The 18,947-nt window shown below is 40.1% G+C and overlaps 1 protein-coding gene across 1 annotated transcript; it reads right to left on the minus strand.

Moving 5' to 3' along the window:
- Positions 1–233: 233 nt before the first annotated feature.
- LOC310867680 (uncharacterized protein) lies at positions 234–11,043 on the minus strand (the record flags this gene model as incomplete). The annotated part of the gene is made up of 7 exons (XM_083777799.1): positions 10,908–11,043; positions 7,046–7,147; positions 5,239–6,057; positions 1,495–1,617; positions 1,213–1,406; positions 934–1,044; positions 234–242 (listed from the first exon to the last, which is right to left on the minus strand). Exons 2-7 carry the CDS (start codon positions 7,113–7,115, stop codon positions 234–236), a joined length of 1,326 nt encoding a protein of 441 aa, XP_083633925.1. The 5' UTR covers positions 7,116–7,147; positions 10,908–11,043.
- Positions 11,044–18,947: the final 7,904 nt, after the last annotated feature.

Below are 18,947 nucleotides of genomic sequence, written 5' to 3' on the forward strand. Positions count from 1 at the left end.
AGATCAGCCTGGGAGTCATATGGTTTTCTGTACCTCATTTCACCTGCCGAAACCCGGGATCGAACCAGGGACATTTAGATCTTCAGTCTAACGCTCTCCCAACTGAGCTATTTCGGCTTGCAAGTGTCACATCCAGAATGTATTTTAACATTGACTGTTACTTGTTAAACAAATAAACTCGTACAGCTTTTCCCCCAGTGAGATCAGCCTTGAGTCATACGGTTTTCTATACCTCATTTCACCTGCCGAAACACCGGATTGAACGAGGGACATTTAGATCTTCAGTCTAACGCTCTCCCAAATGAGCTATTTCGGCTTGCAAGTGTCACATCCAGAATGTATTTTAACATTGATTGTTACTTGTTAAACAAATAAACGTATACAACTTTTCCCCCAGTGAGATCAGCCTGGGAGTCATATGGTTTTATGTACCTCATATACATGTAAAATACACACACAAATAAACAGTTTTGACATTTACTTTGTGCTCCTATGTCTTGGTGGCACCTCGACCCATGATGGACTTCTTTGTGTTTTTCTCAGGTTTCAAAATGATTATATAACTCTTTGGTCCAATTAACAGTGCAAGCAAAATGCCCAAACTAGATGCTAAAATAGCAAAGACCTCCACTACATCTGCATATTTGCCTGGAGAACTGATGCTGGTATGAAGGCTATCCACACGGCACAGAAGATCAACATGCTGAAAGTAATTAACTTAGCTTCATTGAAGTTGTCTGGAAGATTCCTTACCATGAATGCTAGGAGGAAACTGAGGAGTGCTAGTAAGCCAATATAACCTAGTAACACCGCAAAACCAACTGTTGATCCAACATTGCACTCATAGACTATCTTTTCAGAATAGTATTGTGTGTTTTTATGAGGAGTTGGTGAGGCAGACACAAGCCAGACTGTGCAGATTATTGGATTTACTGGATTGAAGTAAGAATCAGAACTGTTCCTCTCTGCTGCATGACCAAACCACTTCATGATGTCTGCACCACCAGGCTTGGAGGCCTTGAACACAGCCAGCACCACCATAGTCTTTACCAGGATGCAGGAGACACACTGCACAAACCTGATCCCAAATATCGCATGCCTTAGCTGACAAGTCAAGAGTCTGGGACGGCCAATGAACAGGAGTGAGCACAAGAAACATAGTTTGAGTGAAAGCAAGAGTTGGAAGCTGAGTTCTGAGTTGTTGGCGCGGACCATGGGCGTGTCTTTATGATAAACAAAGATCCCCAGGACAATAGCACAGACAAATGTTCCTAGCAATGAGATGGTTGTTAAGGAGATCCCCAGGGCCTCATGGTAGGACAGGAACTCAATGATCTTAGGGACACAGTGGTCACGCTGGGGACTGGACCAGAAGTCCTCTGGACACACGGTGCACTCTGTAGAGTCTAACAAATAGTACAAGATTAAAGGGACACTCACGTATCTTCTTATAACCTTCTGTACATATACTGTAGCTACATTATGTAACCCTACCTGTCTCATTGCTGAACTCTCCCTCAGAACAAGCAATGCAGTCAAAGCAGCAGACAGGTTCGCCTTTCCTTCTGGCCACACGGGTTCCAGGAGAACAGCTGTCACTGCACACTGAGGAGGAGGCTGCAGAGGAACGTGACAATGATCAGTTTAAATATAAATTTCATTCACATCATGAGCTCAATTAAAAATTATAGAAAGGTGAAATTACTTTTGCGGATTGAAAGTTCCAGAAGATTCTGTCTTCATTGAGGATGAATTCTTCATCTCCGGAGGCTGTCTTGTTGAACACACCTACGTTGTGAATCTTTGTGCTTCCATCAGGGAGCCACGCCCAGTTCAATATATCGAAGATTGGTAAAGCATCACCATTCTCATCAAATTATACACGATCACCACCAGATGTGGTGAAGTTGACCTTTTCCAGGTTATTAAGCTAGAAATGGTGATGAGCAGAATCATGAAGAGCAAGAGACTTTAAAAACATACTTAAGGGTCCTATTATGTGCCCAAGTCACAGTACACACTATTTGGGGATTTAAGCATTGTGCAATGGGTGTTCCTGTTGCTGAGTTGCTATCTTCCACCACCAGCCTCATTACTAAAACATGTGCTCTACCCTTACATTATGCATTGCTTTTTAACAAAACCTCATAATATCACTTGTGTGACTATTGCATAATGAAGAGGCATGACTGCATTTCTAGACAAGAAGACACAGCGGAAGACGCACTTCCAGCATCGCCTCCAGAGCCTGCAGCACCTCCGGCGTCGCCTCCAGAGCCTGCAGCACCTCCAGCGTCACCTCCAGCACATCTGGTGTCGCCTCCAGAGCCGTAACCTCTCCTACACACGTGTCGCCTGTAGATGTGCTTTTTATTTATTATTTAACAAAATTGGCACAAAATATTTTCAGATTGATGTGTGTTGTGGAAAATTACATTAATCTGGGGTTCCTTGACGTGAAGAAATGTGGGAACCACTGGTGTAAACAACATTAGATAGCAAGCCCAAATAAGCAACTACTGTACACTTTAGAAAAAAGCAAAAAAAAAACACGACCAGCAACTACCAATAATTTATTTACAAGCGGCTTTACAGAAAAACAAGCTTATAATTAGCAGACATGGCAACACTGGCTGAAGGAAGTGAAGCACACACAAGGATACAAAATATACAAATTACACTTTGGACAAAACTTAATGGTATACACATCGTCTAGTACATTTATTTAGACTGGTTATTTTATTATAACCATAAAAAAGAAAGTAAGAAACAAACAAACAAAAAAAAGTACACAGTGAACACTCATTATTACTAAACTATTGAAAATAACTACTGAACATTTTTAATACTATTCCTCACCGACGTGACAAGGTCACACAAAAGTCACACCCTATGGCCCGGAAATAACAATCAATTAAAAACAATCAATAACACAACTTCTGTTGACAGGAGCAGTATTAACACAACGCGTGCTAATGATTACCGCAGCCTGATTACCGCAGCCACTACGCTGATAGCATTGGGCGATCAACCTTTTCCAAGGCCAACATAGCCTACCTCAAAAGAAACCTTAATTTGACCACTCAATTTTATTTTTATTTTATTTATTTTACCATCTTTCATTCTGGAGAAATGTACCTTTATGCAACACTTTTGTAGTAATGTGCTCTTCTTGAACAGAATGCCTAGTTAGGGACCGTTTGTCAGACGTTGACAGGCAGTTATAAAAATTAACACAAAAAATGTCCTATACATGCTATACACCGAATAGAATGAAAGTCCTTTTACGAGGAAAAAAGTACACATTGATCCCATCTACCCTTCGTCGGTAATTGGCTTTTGTATAAGCTAAATAATGAGCATAGGGACTGAGGGAAAATATCTGGGCTATGTTACTGTTTTGTTTACGTTACTACTGTTTTGTTTATTTTTTATGATGATGATGACGGATCGGGTAGACGCCAGGCAGGCAGATAAAACGATGCAAAGACGCGTTATCGTTCAAACTCGGCTAGCCGAGTTCGCCGAGGGACGGTGGTGTTGCTGTGCTGCCCCTCCAGCAACACAACAGTGTGTATTTGCATTGTTCCATCTTCTGACCGTTGATCATCATCATCAAAAAATAACGGTCCACCGTCCCTCGCCGAGTTCGCCAAGGGACGATACAATCCGTGATAGTTTGTTCAAGTATGCAGAAGGAAAGGAGACTGACTTTAGATCTGTGTCCATCATGGAGCCGGAACCAAACGACACAGCTTAGATGACGTACTGAACCTCTTGTCACACTGTGTACAGTGGAAAGGTTCTCTCCAGTGTGTGATAGACTGTGTGTCTTCAGCTGATGTAAATAATAGAAACTCTTGCCACAATGTTCGCATTGTAAATGTTTCTCTCCAGTGTGGACAAGCTGGTGTGCGTTCAATTGAGATGATCGAGGATACGCTGGTGTACATTCAATTGACGTAGCCTAATTAAACTCTTTTCACACAGTTTACAGTGGAAAGGTTTTTCTCCAGTGTGGTCAAGCTTGTGTGATTTCAGCTGAGTTAACCCTTTGAAACTCTTGCTACAATATTCACATTGAAAAGCATTTTCTTCAGTGTGAATAGGCTGGTGTTCCTTCAATTGAGCCGACGTAATAAAACTCTTGTCACACAGGTTTTTCTCCAGTGTGGACAAGCTGGTGTCTCTTCAGAGTACTTGACTGATTAAAACTCTTGTCACACACTTTACAGTGGAAAGGTTTTTCTCCAGTGTGGATAAGCTGGTGTGTCTTCAGAGTACTTGACTGAGTAAAACTCTTGTCACACAGTTTACAGCGGAAAGGGTTTTCTCCAGTGTGGACAAGCATGTGTTCCTTCAATTGACCTGGCCGAATGAAACTCCTGTCACACAGTTTACAGTGGAAAGGTTTTTCTCCAGTGTGGATATGCTGGTGTGCCTTCAGCGTAGATGACAAATTGAAAGTATTGTCACAATGTTCGCATTGAAAATGATTTTCTCCAGTGTGGACAAGCTGGTGTCTCTTCAGAGTACTTGACTGAGTAAAACTCTTGTCACACAGCTTACAGCGGAAAGGTTTTTCTCCAGTGTGGAAAAGCTGGTGTGTCTTCAGAGTACTTGACTTTGTAAAACTCTTGTCACACAGTTTACAGCGGAAAGGTTTTTCTCCGGTGTGGATATGCTGGTGTGCCTTCAGCGTAGATGATGAATCAAAAGTCTTGTCACAATGTTTACAATTATGTTTTTCTCTAGTGTGGACAAGCTGGTGTCTCTTCAGAGTACCTGATTGAGTAAAACTCATGTCACACAGTTTACAGCAGAAAGGTTTTTCTCCAGTGTGTAAAAGCTGGTGTGTCTTCAGAGTACTTGACTGATTAAAACTCCTGTCACACAGTTTACAGTGAAAATGTTTTTCTCCAATGTGGATACGCTGGTGTCTATTCATGTCACTTAACCCTTTGAAACTCTTGTCACAGTGTGAACAGTGGAAAGGCTTTTCTTCAGTGTGGACACGCTGGTGTGCCTTCAGCTTAGATGATTTATTAAAACTTGTGCCACAATGTTCGCATTGAAAATGTTTTCCCCCAGTGTGAGTATGCAGGTGTGCGTTCCGCATAGATGACGAATTGAAAGTCTTGTCACAATGTTTACAATTATAATGTTTTTCTCTAGTGTGGACAAGCTGGTGTGTCTTCAGCGTAGATGACGAATTGAAACTCTTGTCACAATGTTTACAATTATAATGTTTTTCCCTAGTGTGGACAAAGTGGTGTGTCTTCAATTGATCTGACCGAATGAAACTCTTGTCACAGTGTTTACAGTGGAAAGGTTTTTCTCCAGTGTGGACAAGCGTGTGTGTCTTCAGGTGATGTGACTGATTGAAACTCTTGTCACAATGTTCGCATTGAAAAGGTTTTTCTCCAGTGTGAACACGCTGGTGTCTCTTCAGGACAGTTAACCCTCTGAAACTCTTTCCACACAGTTCACAGTGGAAAGGTTTTTCTCCAGTGTGGACAAGCATGTGTGTCTTCACATGACCTGACCGAATGAAACTCTTGCCACACAGTTTACAGCGGAAAGGTCTTTCTCCGGTGTGGACACCTCCACTTGTCTCCCCGCAATCATCTCCGGTGTCAGATTCAGAACAGTGTGAAGAGAGGAGCTTCTCATCACTAGTGGATTGTTGTGATGCAACCCAGTAGTTTATATAAGCTTGTGTTTTCATGTCTTCAGTTGAGGTGCTGGCTAAAGGCTCTGTGTCTTTGTTTTCATCATCATCACCATCACCATCATCAGATTCATCATCATCATCATCATCATCATCATCATCACCTCCTTCACTAGTCCACGTTGAGGCTTCAGCCTCCCATGTTGTTTCTAGTAGCTCCTCGTGTTCCTTTTTAATCTGTGGAGATGGCTCTGGTTCGTCCTGGACCAGACTGGAGCTCCTCTCATGTTGTGGAGGTTGTGCTTCGTCCTTGACCAGACTGGAGCTCCTCTCCTGATGTTGTTCAGGGGGAAACTCCTCTTCACTCACAGAGAGGTGCAGGGAGTCTAGAAAGAAGAGAGAACCATAAATGAGAGAACCATAAATGAGAGAACCATAAATACATGTAGAGACACGTTAGCTTGTAGAACCAAACCGCCACCACTGACTCCGCCGCTGTGGCTCCCCTGCTAGTCCCCCTAGACTATTGACTCACGTCAACGAGTCTGTTCAAAATATGCATCACTGGCCTACAAGTAGACTAGGAAGCAACCACGCTTTACCCAATCACATTTAGTGGGTGGGATTTACATGTGTGTGTTCACTTTGTAACGTCGTCCTACTGGAAACAAACCCAAAATTCATTCAACATGGCTTCCTCTGAGCTAAGTACGGTTTGTGGAGACGATTTAGTTTGGACCCAAAAAAAGCATTTAATTTATTGTTAAAACTGAATTGCTTTGGAGGCTCACTCAAATGGGTTAACCCTTAAGAGCAATCACGACCCACATCGTGATGTAATTACTTTCTGCGCGATGCTCGCTTTTAATTAATATGTTTAGATTAATCACCTCCCCAGCGCTGTTTAAAATCCTGAGCTTATATTCCAACTCCATTACCCATAAAACCTGTGTCACGTGTATGTTGTGTGTGTGTGCGGGCGCACGCAACAACACATAAGAATAATTAATAACCCATCCGTTACTACATGTGGAGTCTGTCAACTCCCGCAATTTCCTTCTTCCCATATTGCGCTGCAACGTAACTCTGGGATGAGCCGCCCGAAGGGCGGCAAAATTCTAGTAATTATAACTAGAAACATTCCATCCTTCCAGACTATTGAAGTCCAAATTCTAAATAAAATAGTCTACTGTCCTGGCAGATTTAATGTGTTTCTATTATTTATGTTGTACTAGTATTACCTTTATATAACATTTAATCGTGTCTTATTCCACACTGTTGAAGCACAAATCATTTGTCTGCCAATAGTGCAGCTAGCAACTGTTGCATCAAGTGACAATGAACACCTTCGAGCTGGACAAGAGAGAGACTTACAGAGGTCTGGCTGGTCTTCAGGTACCTCCTGTTTAATTGAAACAGGTCTGGCTGAGTCTGGAGAGTTCATCTGCACCTGCTGCTGTCTGGACTCCACAGAGTCTAGAAAGAAACAATTACAATACCAAAGTTCAGGGTTAATTATTACAAAGACTCTAAAGGCCTATTCATACTCCAGTTTTAGGTGATAAGGTGACCACCGCTATCACAGAAAACTACAACATGATGTCGATGAGCTGCAGTGAAGAGCAAACCACTGCTCTGTATAGCACCAAAACGGTGGTAACTGAGACTCGCTCAGTGGTAATGAGAGTTTTGATTGATTGATTGATTGATTGAAATATGTAGTTTGCAGAATTACAGTACATTTCAAGCACAACTCAATACAAATACTGTTAACTGTGAGTGAACGACCAATAAAGCATTACACTTGTTTACAAGAGGGTCCACCTTGTTCAATTCATCAAAACATTTAGAGACGTACAAATAGACACTTCTATATAGCCAAAGAACAGAACAGAACAGGAATTCATCATAAAGGAGGTAAAAAGGGAAAATAAACATATAGTGAGGGGGGGAAAGGGTGGAGGGGGGGAACAAAGGACAGCGGCAGAAAGAGAGAGAGACACAATAGGAAAGGAACACAAAAAGACCAGCAATGAGTCGAAACATACTGTAGAAGGGATTTTTTGTCCAGCCTCCACTTTAGTCCACTATAGTCTGGACATGTGACGTTTTTTGACGTCTGACCTGGTGCCACACCTCTGCTGCTTAACGGAGGGTGTGGTGTTGTAGAGGAGGTCTCCCCGGACATGTGCGTATGTCACACTAGTCGAAACATAGAAGGGATTTTTGTCCAGCGTCCACTTTATAAAGTCCATGCATTTATCCATTTAGATAACTTTTTAATTACTTATCTTTACACAGAAACATTACTTATTACTTATGTTTACATTTTTACATAATGTGTGTCTTATAGCATCGTTTAAATGCTTAATGTATAGTTTAAATGTGCAAATTAATATTTTTTCAATACTCTAGAGGGTACTCTTATTTTGAAGAGATCGTCTTAAATTTGCTAGCTTAGATTTGCCAGATAAACAGTGCCCAGCAAGGCCTAGAATAGCTCTATAGCAGGGGTAACCAACCAGGGGCTCGCGAGCTACCAGTAGCTCGCGGGAACCTTTCAAGTCGATCCCGAAGTGTCTGCAGCAATACACAGCAGAATGTCGTTCGCAAAAAAAGAGCAGATCTACAAGCTAACAACGTGTAGAGGCTCGATGCATTTCAGCTTGAAGATCTGTTCCCCTTGCTTCCACCGCACCGCCCTCGGCCCTCCCCCTTTTAGCACTCTGTGCTCATGTGCTGTGTGTCTGTTGTTCCCCTCGCAGGCAGCACACAGCGCAATGAGAGCATCAGAGTGAACGCAGCATGATAGCGTCCCCGACACGTTGAATATTATTCAATATTATTATTTGTAAAGTTCGAACGCCAACTTTTAACACTGCACGGCTGCACGCACAAATAAAGAGTGCACTCGGCACTCGCACATGACGGATTATTATCGATCAAAACAATCCTTAGCGTGTTGCACAGCATGAATGATAAGTAATCACCGACCTGGCTGGATAAATATCACTATGACAAATTGTCAAAATGTTTAGTGCCGCTGTCAAAACATGACAAGATGCTCGATTGTGAATTAAATTGTAACATTCTCCTTGGCTTTGACTGCTTCAGACAGAACATCTGACACACAGCTACGGTAGACTATTAATTTACTAAACTGTTAACTTACTCGGCTGCCTACCGTTGCTCGTTAATCAGGTCACACAATGGATGGACCACTGATATTTATCCATCCAGGTCGGTGATTTTGTAACACATGCTTTTGTAAGCGACGCTAAGGATTGTTTTGATCGATAATAATCCGTCATGTGCGTGCGCGAGTGCACTCTTTATTACGCACAAATAAAGAGTGCACTCGCGCACGCACATGACGTGCACAGTGTTTCTGCCACGTTTGGTTAAAAGTTGGCGTTCAAACTTTACAAATATGTGAATATTCATTGAAATGAGAAACAAAATATTGTGCTGTAAAAGCAATTCATGTCCTTTGCATTTTGTTTTATTAAAAAAAAAACTCAACAAAGAAGTTTATTTGTATTTTTGTCCTAATATTTTTTATTTCTAATACATTTGTCTTAAAGCGCAAATAACATACTTTCTAAAATGGCTTTTAATATTTAATATCATATTGTCTATGTCCCTCAAAGTTATTTCTAATGGTTTTGAGCCTCAATCACCACTGATATAACCAGGCCTTGTCATTTCTTTCTGGACTTTGAAAGCAGTTTTAGCTGCAGTACCACAATGTCCTGAGGTGGTGGGGGTGCAGATGCAGATTATTTAATATTTGAGTCATTATAATACTGATGCTAGATAAAACCAGGTTGTTTCCATTCCATGCCAGCTTGGAAAATCGACAATGGTGGACATTGTAAACAAAGTGGAAATGCAAATTTGGAACTGAATACTTAAGAAGAGGAGGAATTATACAAAGTAGGGTGACATTGATGACATCACGATGAGGCCAAAATCAGTTGAGCTGTTCCTGAGAGCAATTTCTATTAAAGCACCTGATATGATATGAAAGCCTGATTGTTCAAAATTGGTTATTTGTGGGGATAGAAAACACATATGGGAGCTCCAAAAACAGAAAAGAGTTGAATTCTATGTTATAGGTCCTTTAATATTATTTGACATTGATAATATAACTTACTATAAGTTTTTATTCTTATTTAAGCTTTAGTCTTTGTGTGGATGTGTGCACATGCATTGAGCCTGTCAGAAATAGCAAAAAAACAAGTGTTTTTTCTAACACGTTTTAGTGGTAGATCTTGGCTTACAATTGGGAATAAAATGGGCTCTTGGGCTTGAAAAGGTTGGTTACCACTGCTCTATAGGCAGTAGAAAAAAAGCAGTCCACTTTAGTCTGGACATGTGAAGTTTTTGACCTGGTGCCAATTTATTTTTTACAACTCTGCTGCTTAGCGGAGTGTGGTGTTGTAGAGGAGGTCTCCCCGGAGGCCCGGACGCATGCGTATGTCACACTAGTCGAAACATAGCAGGGATTTTTGTCCAGCGTCCACTTTATAAAGTCCATGCACTCCAGTGAATAGCATTTATCCATTTAGAATAGATAACTTTTTAATTACTTATCTTTACACAGAAACATTACTTATTACTTATTTTTACATAATGTGTGTCTTATAGCATCGTTTAAATGCTTCATTTATAGTTTAAATGTGCAAATTAATATTTTTTTCAATACTCTAGAGGGTACTCTTATTTTGAAGAGATCGTCTTAAATTTACTAGCTTTGATTTGCCAGAAAAACAGTGCCCAGCAATGGCTAGAATAACTCTATGGGCAGTAGAAAGAAAGCAGATGGATAACGATGAACGGATTTGAAAACAAACAAGGGGGGAAAGAAAGAAAATTAAAAAAATACGACAGATGAAAGATATGAATAAGTAAAATGTGATGACTCTGCACAAGAGAGAAAAAAACAGTGATATTTTGAGTAAACGGTATTATACGGGCCGTATAGCATTGCTTTGTCAATGATTCATGCAAATTAGCCTCCTCAGAGTGAATATGTCAGAATCGATAAAGGATAAATACATCTAGAGAGTCTAAATCTCAGGCTACATGCAAATTATATGCTGCCTACTACTACTACTAATAATAATAATGAAAACATTGTTTTCTTTCGTGTTCACTAATAAATGCCCCGTTTTATTTCAGGCCAGCACTCCAACTCACATTATTATTGTATAAAAACTAAACTAAAACATACCTTCTTCTGGTATAAAACACACGGCGCTACACCTCCAAAGTGGCCGTGGGTATTCCTTGAAGATAGTTTAGTATTAGCGTTAGCATCCACAAAACAAACCGTCTTTGAACTATTCGTGTGTAAATGTAATTCCTCCCGTTTTCACAACGAGCCAGTCTGTCACTGTCAAGACAAAGACCGTCTCGGACACAACGAGTTACACAGAGATGGCTTTGTTCCATAGAGTTGTATAGAAGGGTTTGTTACTTTGTTCACTACAGACTTCCTCTGTATCACGTTCACTCTCTGCTCTGCTCTGTTTACTTTGGTTGGTGACGTTTCCACCCGGACGAGAGAGAGGGGAGGACACACAGTCCTCGCGCGTGTCACTCTCTCTCTCGTTCGGGTTGAAACACACGATGCTTAGTTCTAGCAGAAAACATACAGATCATAAACAGACACATAGATTGTAAAAAACATAGTAAAATCAAGAAATAATACAGAAAATAAAGCAACGCCTAATTAATGAATATTGTACCATAAATTCCAAGGTGTATTCTAACAAAAAGAAAATGGTTGGAAAAACGAATTTAATGTCAGGACGTGTGGTGCATTTGTCCGTTTTCACCACAAGGGGGCAGCAAGAGCAAGCCTATATTTTGCATGCGTATATTATGTTGTAAATGGAGCTGTTAAGGAAAAGTAATGTAGCCTAATCAGTGGTCATGTGATCACTGATAAGTGATGTATGTGTACAGAAAGGTGAATGACCCTCACTGCAAAAAATTACATTCAAAATGTTTTTTATTTATTTTAGTTTTTTTTTTAACAGTTTTGTATAACTGAATGTAACTTTGGCACAATGCAACAGCATTGGTTACACTTTCTTGGAGACATGAAGTTACAAAGTTACATTGTATAGGTTAAATACAATGATAAACATAAATTCAAAACCCTTCATTGGAGTAAATGTTCGTTTTTCTTTCATTTTCAATCAATCAATCAATCAATCAATCAAACAAACTATAGAATATCCATGTTTAAATGTTCTAGACAAGGACAAGATGTTCTCACGTATGTGACACTCAACATAATCATGATTCATATTTCAACTGAGATATATTGTTATTTTACTCCACTATATATTATATTAGTTACTAGTTACTTTGATTATTATTACAAAACATACATTACCCACTTCAGCCCTATATACTGTACATTTAGGCCATTTGACAATAGGATCTCGCAATGCGACGCAATGAGCGTTGTGAGCTTGTAGATCTGCTATTTTCAAAATATTTTTTTTAATACATTTGAAAACTTGTGAAATGGGACATAGCCTACTGCATAATGAGTACTTTGTACTTTAAGTCCTACATTTTGACACCAATAGGCTACTTTTTTACTTTTACTCTAGCCTATATTTTGAATTCCAGACTTTTACTTGTAACAGCTATTTTGATCTTTATTGCAGTAGGCCCATTGTAACTTAAATAAACAATGAGTAGCCTACTTTTTCTGTCACTGAGGGCCACATAGTGTGGATTGTAGCCTAGGCCTAGGTTAATAGACGAGAGAGTGGGGAGAGAGGGAGAGAGAGAGAGACATTACTGTATGTGACATGTGAGGCCTCTTATTTTGACACATTTGTGACATGTGGTGAGCTTGTAGAACTGCTATCTTCAAAATAGTCAGCATGAATAATATGGTTGAAGTGGTAATTCCACTAATTTGATTTTGTTGCTAAAAACATGGGCTGGGGACCCCCTGGAAACCCCTCAAGGACCCTCACTTTTCCGTCCTCACTTTTGTCTTCAATGTTTGTACAAAAACCCGGAAAGCTGAGCATTGGAGGCGCTAGCGCCCCTCAAAACTGGAGTATTATGGCTTATAGACCAATTATTTGTTTACAAACATTGGGACTGTGCGCACGGGTGACAAGCTCACATCGCATCGCGGATGCGACTATTGTGTAGCCCGGAAGCATTCAAGACTGGCTTATAGATTCATGTCTGCTCTTGAATGCCAAAAAGACAGTCTGCATGGCCTTCTCCAAAAGACCAGTTGTGTTGGAGTCATCAAATGTGTTTCTGGGTGGAGAGGAACTTGACCTTGTCACAGAGTTCAAGTACCTCAGAGTCATTTTAGACTCAACCCTAACATTTAAAAAACATGTGAAGAAAGTCACTAATACGATCAAATTCAATTCAAATGAAACAAATTAGACCATTCCTGACAGTTTATTTATTTAGCGAATGCAAAGTCCTTAAGCCAAACGGTTGCCTCTTGGTCTGCTGTGTGGAGGGTAATTAATCCTCCTTCCAGTCTTTGGAGAGGACAAACTTCTATGATGTGCTTCATAGTTTGCTCCTCACCACACGCACACAGTGGGCTTGGGCTACTGCCCCATTTGTGGAGGCTGGCCAAGCAGGGGCCATGTCCAATCCTGAATCTATTGAGCGTAGACCACTGTCTCCTTGGGAGGGTGGTACCAGGGGCAGGGACCTGTTGGTTATATACTGTACACCGTTTACTCTATACATGTGATATTTAATTAAATTAAATTGTACACACAGACAAAAGGGAGCAATAAGCCAACTCTAACTCTGGTCATCTAAGGTGAACGGTAGGCCTACCGGTTAAAATGATTACAGATTACAAAATGTGCATAACATAAACTGCATTGAATAACTGTATGATGAAGATAGCTGACCGCCACTTGAAAGTTCAATTTAATTTTCATACAGAGCTGTAGAATTCCAGCGGCTTGAAGTCAAGTCTTGATAATTTCAGTGCGGTAACATACAGTACAGTACTGTGAGATATAGCAAACCTGTCTGGAAGAAAAGTATGGGAAAACCAGGCAAAAATAATGTATTGTTAAAACAAAAAGCCAAACAATAGACAAAATGAACTTGTCGGGAAAAACAGCTGCTCCACGGGTCATCACAGGCACCAGCTCTATACACAAAAGAACAGGGGAGGTTCCCTGATGTGCTATTTTTAAAATGTGTGTGTGTGTGTGTGTGTGTGTGTGTGTGTGTGTGTGTGTGTGTGTGTGTGTGTGTCTGTGTGTGTGTGTGTGTGTGTGTGTGTGTGTGTGTGTGCGTGTGCGTGCGTGTGCATGTGTGCGCGCGCATGTGTGTGTGTGTGTGTGTGTGTGTGTGTGTGTGTGTGTGTGTGTGTGTGTGTGTGCTTGCGTGCGTGCGTGCGTGACTATGTGTATGTGTGCATGCATGCCTGCGTAGAGGGAGCTAGGGCCATAAAATGGCAGCTGTCCTGAGGGTAATCTTGGACAATGGTCAAACAGTAGAATGCAACCCTTACAAGGGCTGTGAAATGTTAGACAACTGGCACTTGTTTCTAATATACATCTAAGACTATGACTAATAAACATCTATGACATTATAACTTCAGCCACTGAGAAAGACTTTTATATTATAGGACTTGACCAAAAAAAGGCTTTTGATTACATCTCCCGTGACTATCTGTCGATGGTGATGAAAAAATATAGCATCCAAAATAGTTTGTTAAATTGTTGTAGGCAAGATCTACTGTTCAAATCAATGTCAACGGAGTCCTTACAGATCCTTTTGAAATAGAGAAGAGGGTTAAGCAGGGCTGTCCGGCTAGTGCAGCCTTGTATATCCTCTATTAATCCACTTTTAAAGAGAATAAATAGAGATGTAAATATACAGGCAACAACCACTAGCACAGGCCAGACCGTAGTGGCCTTGGCTTATGCAGACGATATATCCATTATAATAATAAACCAATATGAAATGGATGTGGTAAATAAACATTTTTAACTGTATGAAGAGGTAGCTGGAGCTAAATTTAACCAATACAAAACAGAATAAGTTTGGAATGGGAGTAGAGGAAAGTAAATGTTATAGTCAAAGATTAAATAAACCTTTTGGGTGTGTGTGTGTGTATATAGACCTATGTAAGGAAAACTGTTTTGGGAAATAAAATGGTAGAAGAGAATGACAAAGTTGCAAAATGAAACAGATATTATTCTAAATGCCTCGTACAGGTCCAAAGTGGAAATACAGACATTATTTAATATCAACACTCATGTTTCTAGCTACCCCCAAGAAAATATGTAACAAAAATGAATAAGATGTGGGTAAACTTCATATGGAGAACTAATTATGAAATCACAGAGAAACCTCCTGTTCTGCAAAAAAAGTAAGAGGCCTGCAGATTGCAGGCATGAATGATCAATTTACAATTTACAATTTCTGTGCTGTGTGCAGGTGATAATTGTCAGTCACCACCAACTATGGAGACAATGCTTCCTGTATCCTTGATCTGTATCCTGAAACACGTGTTGAGTTTCCCAAGCTTGTGCATGCTATGCTGTTTGTGTTCAATAATTTATTGATGAATATAAATTATAAACACAAATAAAGATGTTTAGCTCTGTGCTAGGCCCATTTTGACTGATTTAGTTATTTATTGACCCAATTGATATGCAAGCTGTGACAATCTTGGACTGTATCAGCTGTGTGAGAGGGGCTGAGTGTGCATAAATATAGTCTATTAATTAATCATTTCATGCTGACATGTAATGCTGAAATGAAATGTGATGAGTAGGCTACAAGGGATTACAATAACATCATTTGAGCCGTTTTATTATGGGATGACATTTATCTGGGCCAGGGCCAAACCTTTATCGCCAGCCAGTCATGTCAACCATGCCTTAAAACAAATACATAGACTGCAGGCATGAGCCAGACAAGATTTAATAATTACAAAAAGCCATACCTATCTTAAATTGTTTATAGGGTCCATATTAATATACTGTATGTTAACCCCAGTGTTGGGAAGTTCACTTTCTATAGTTCAGTTCACAGTTCACAAATGTAAAAACGAACTAGTTCAGTTCATAGTTCATCATTACAACATTTTAACTAAAGTTCATGTTTCCAAAAATGAACTATTTTAGTTATTTTTAGAACCACAGACTTTATTCCTGGGAATAAAGTCCAAACCTTAAAAAACACTTTAATAAAGTGACAACTTTTACAATTATGTCCATTACCATGATCCAAATTAATTCCTTATTCTTTTACATTTTGGGAAAAATAGCCAATTTAACACTGAGGTACCCACAAAGTTTAGGTGCCCACTCCTCCTGCACCCTTTTGCAATGTGAAATTCCACCGACTCAGTAGGCCTAATCCACTTAGCTTGTTTTTATATTTGCCATGTGAAAATGAACTTGTGAAATCTGATTTTATCAGATCGGCTTTTATTGTAAAGGCAAAAGTTTCGGAACGTCTCACATCCTGCATATTTCCGCGTGCTGAAAATAGTTGATCTACAAGCTCACGTGTTGCTGACGTGACGCGTTGTGAGCTTGCAGATCAGCTATTTTCAGCATGCAACACGTGGTACAGTGACGTTTAAATCAGGCTTGACTGCATACAGTATATAAAAAATGTATAGATTCCTCATTGGTCGCTGCACCAATGGAGCGACCTGTCTCCAACGGGAAGAGGAAGTCAAGCGGAATCCTGAACGCAAGTGCTGCTGGGAAAGAGGGAGTCGCGCCTCTGATCAAGGAATCTCGGGAAAGCTATGGCCAATATCGCGTCCCGTTGCCTCCATGTTGCCTTCCGTTGAGATACAGACGCCCCAGAGTCGGAAGAGGTTATATGTTCATATTTATAGGTTTATATGTCTATGCTTCACTGTGGGTCGTGTGAGACATATATATATACAGGTTAATTAAGTAAATTGGCTTAGTTCCGGAGCAACAGATTGTGTGGCCTTGCTCATTCCCTGAAGGACTGATTGAGGGACTGGGACGTAAATCGGGATTTGATCAATCCCAGCTGGGTCGCCTGAGTGAGGGGTATATTATGTCGGTAGACCCAAAACCCTGTTGACCTCAGGATACATCACTGAGTGACTAGTGATGTATAGTCCTCTCCTATACTGTGGACACTTCATAAACCCGCCTACCAGCGACATCATTGTTAGGCAAGGTTTTTTTTCCAAACAAAATTCACATATATTATATTGATTTGTATTACCACGAGAATAATGGCTTCCATTATAGCATGCTAAATTTCCAGGAATACAAATCCTGCTGTTTCTATTAGCTTGGTTTCCCCATCGATGATGTCACTGGGAATTGTTACTGAATTTTGACAAAAATGTCCACCACAAGCCAGCATGGTGAGAAAGAAAGAAAAATAAAGAAAGAAAGAAAGAAAGAAAGAAAGAAAGAAAGAAAGAAAGAAAGAAAGGTCAGATACCGGAGCCTAACGTATCCCGCCTATATGAGTTCAGACCTGAAGATCATGTATTTGTTTCCAGTTGCGTCAACGCTTCACTTTGGTTGCAGGTCAAGTGGGTAAAAAAAGAAAGAAAAAAAGGCCCTTCACTCCAGTCACAAACTCTCTTCCATGCGAGATCTGTAGCTCTCTCTCCCCCTCCATTGAGTGGTGGATTATTATTGATATTATTATTACCCGACCCCGGAGTCACTTTTTGTGGATGGGTTGGATCCCGGGTATTTTCGGGACTGGGGTTTACCCAAAGACCTCAACTACAAGCAATGTCAAATATATACATAAGGAGCCTGGTCAAAATGGCAATAAAATATGGCAGAACTACGTGTGTGTGTGTGTGTGTGTGTGTGTGTGTGTGTGTGTGTGTGTGTGTACGTGTGTGTGCGTGTGTGCGTGTGTGCGTGCGTGCGTGCGTGCGTGCGTGCGTGCGTGCGTGCGTGCGTGCGTATGTGCGTGTGCGTGCATGCGTGTGTTTGTGTACGACTGTGCGTGTGTGTGCGCCCGGATTAGGACAGCTTCATGAACGTATAATAAAGCTTGTGCTCAGCCCTTTTTGATTTATTGAATACTTTACCACAATTAACAGTACAGTACAGTCAGAGGTTATGCCTGACAATAGTGTATTCATGAAAGCTTCTTGTGTTTAGGCAATTTTAGTATCTGCTTGATTTGATAGGCAAGCTATGACAATCTTGGACTGTATATCAGCTGTGTGTGCAATAAATATAGTCTGTTAATTAATCATTTCACACTGACAGGCCTATAAAGCTGAAATGAAATGTGCATGAGTACAAGGGATGGAAATAACATTATGTGGGACACCTTTCTTATTGGCTGACATTACCAAGAAGCAAGTTCACCTCATTCACGTCATACCAAGTAAGGGGTGAACGTTGGTAGTATCATTTACAGTTCCTTGATGTGTCTTATTATTAGACTTTAAATAGTTTAATGGCTAAATCATACTCAAGTCATGAGGTGGGGTGGTGGGTGATAGGCAGTATGGGGTGAAGGGCGTTATTGTCATTAAAATATACTTAGAGTACCAAGGTAAAATTACTCATATTTTCCAAATATCGTTAAGCTTTAAAAAAAAAAGAACAAAAAAGAGCCCTCAAGAAAGCAGAAGATCTACAAACTCACAACACAATGTCGATGAGCTTTTTACAAATAGCCAAAGTATTAAGTGATCAATCTAGGTTTTGAATAAAAAATATACAACCTGCAACGTAACACTTAACTAAAGCTGTCAAATTCTGTAATTGTAGTAGAGTAGAAGTAACACGAATGGAAATTAAAGTAAAAGTGCCTCATTGTACTGTGCATTTTAAGCACTGTTGCATAGTTTACTTGAGTAAATGTACTAATTACTTTGCAAAAGTGATCAAAAGGTTAAATACAGCACTGGAAGTCATAATGGTCATATACATTCATGTGAATTCACTTGTAAGAGAGTTCAGTCTTTGACTCTTATACATATTTTAGCACAGAAGAGTTAAAATGTTATATTGGTTATCATTAAGATCTTAATGTAGCCTATGGTGTGCACATCTCAGAATCCATGTGCTATGATGATTGAACCTGCTGCTTTTTCCCCCTGCATACAGCATAACAGACAATGAGGTTATGCTCTAGCTGTAGCGACTAGTTTTATATAATAAATATTAGGGCGTGTTCCATGTACAGTAACATATAAATGTGACTTGTTTTCAAATAAAATACACTTTCAAATGTTTTTGAAGCTTGCTCGTAACAT

Source organism: Protomyctophum parallelum, assembly GCF_964188405.1.
Source record: "Protomyctophum parallelum genome assembly, chromosome: 12".
NCBI lineage: Eukaryota > Metazoa > Chordata > Actinopteri > Myctophiformes > Myctophidae > Protomyctophum > Protomyctophum parallelum.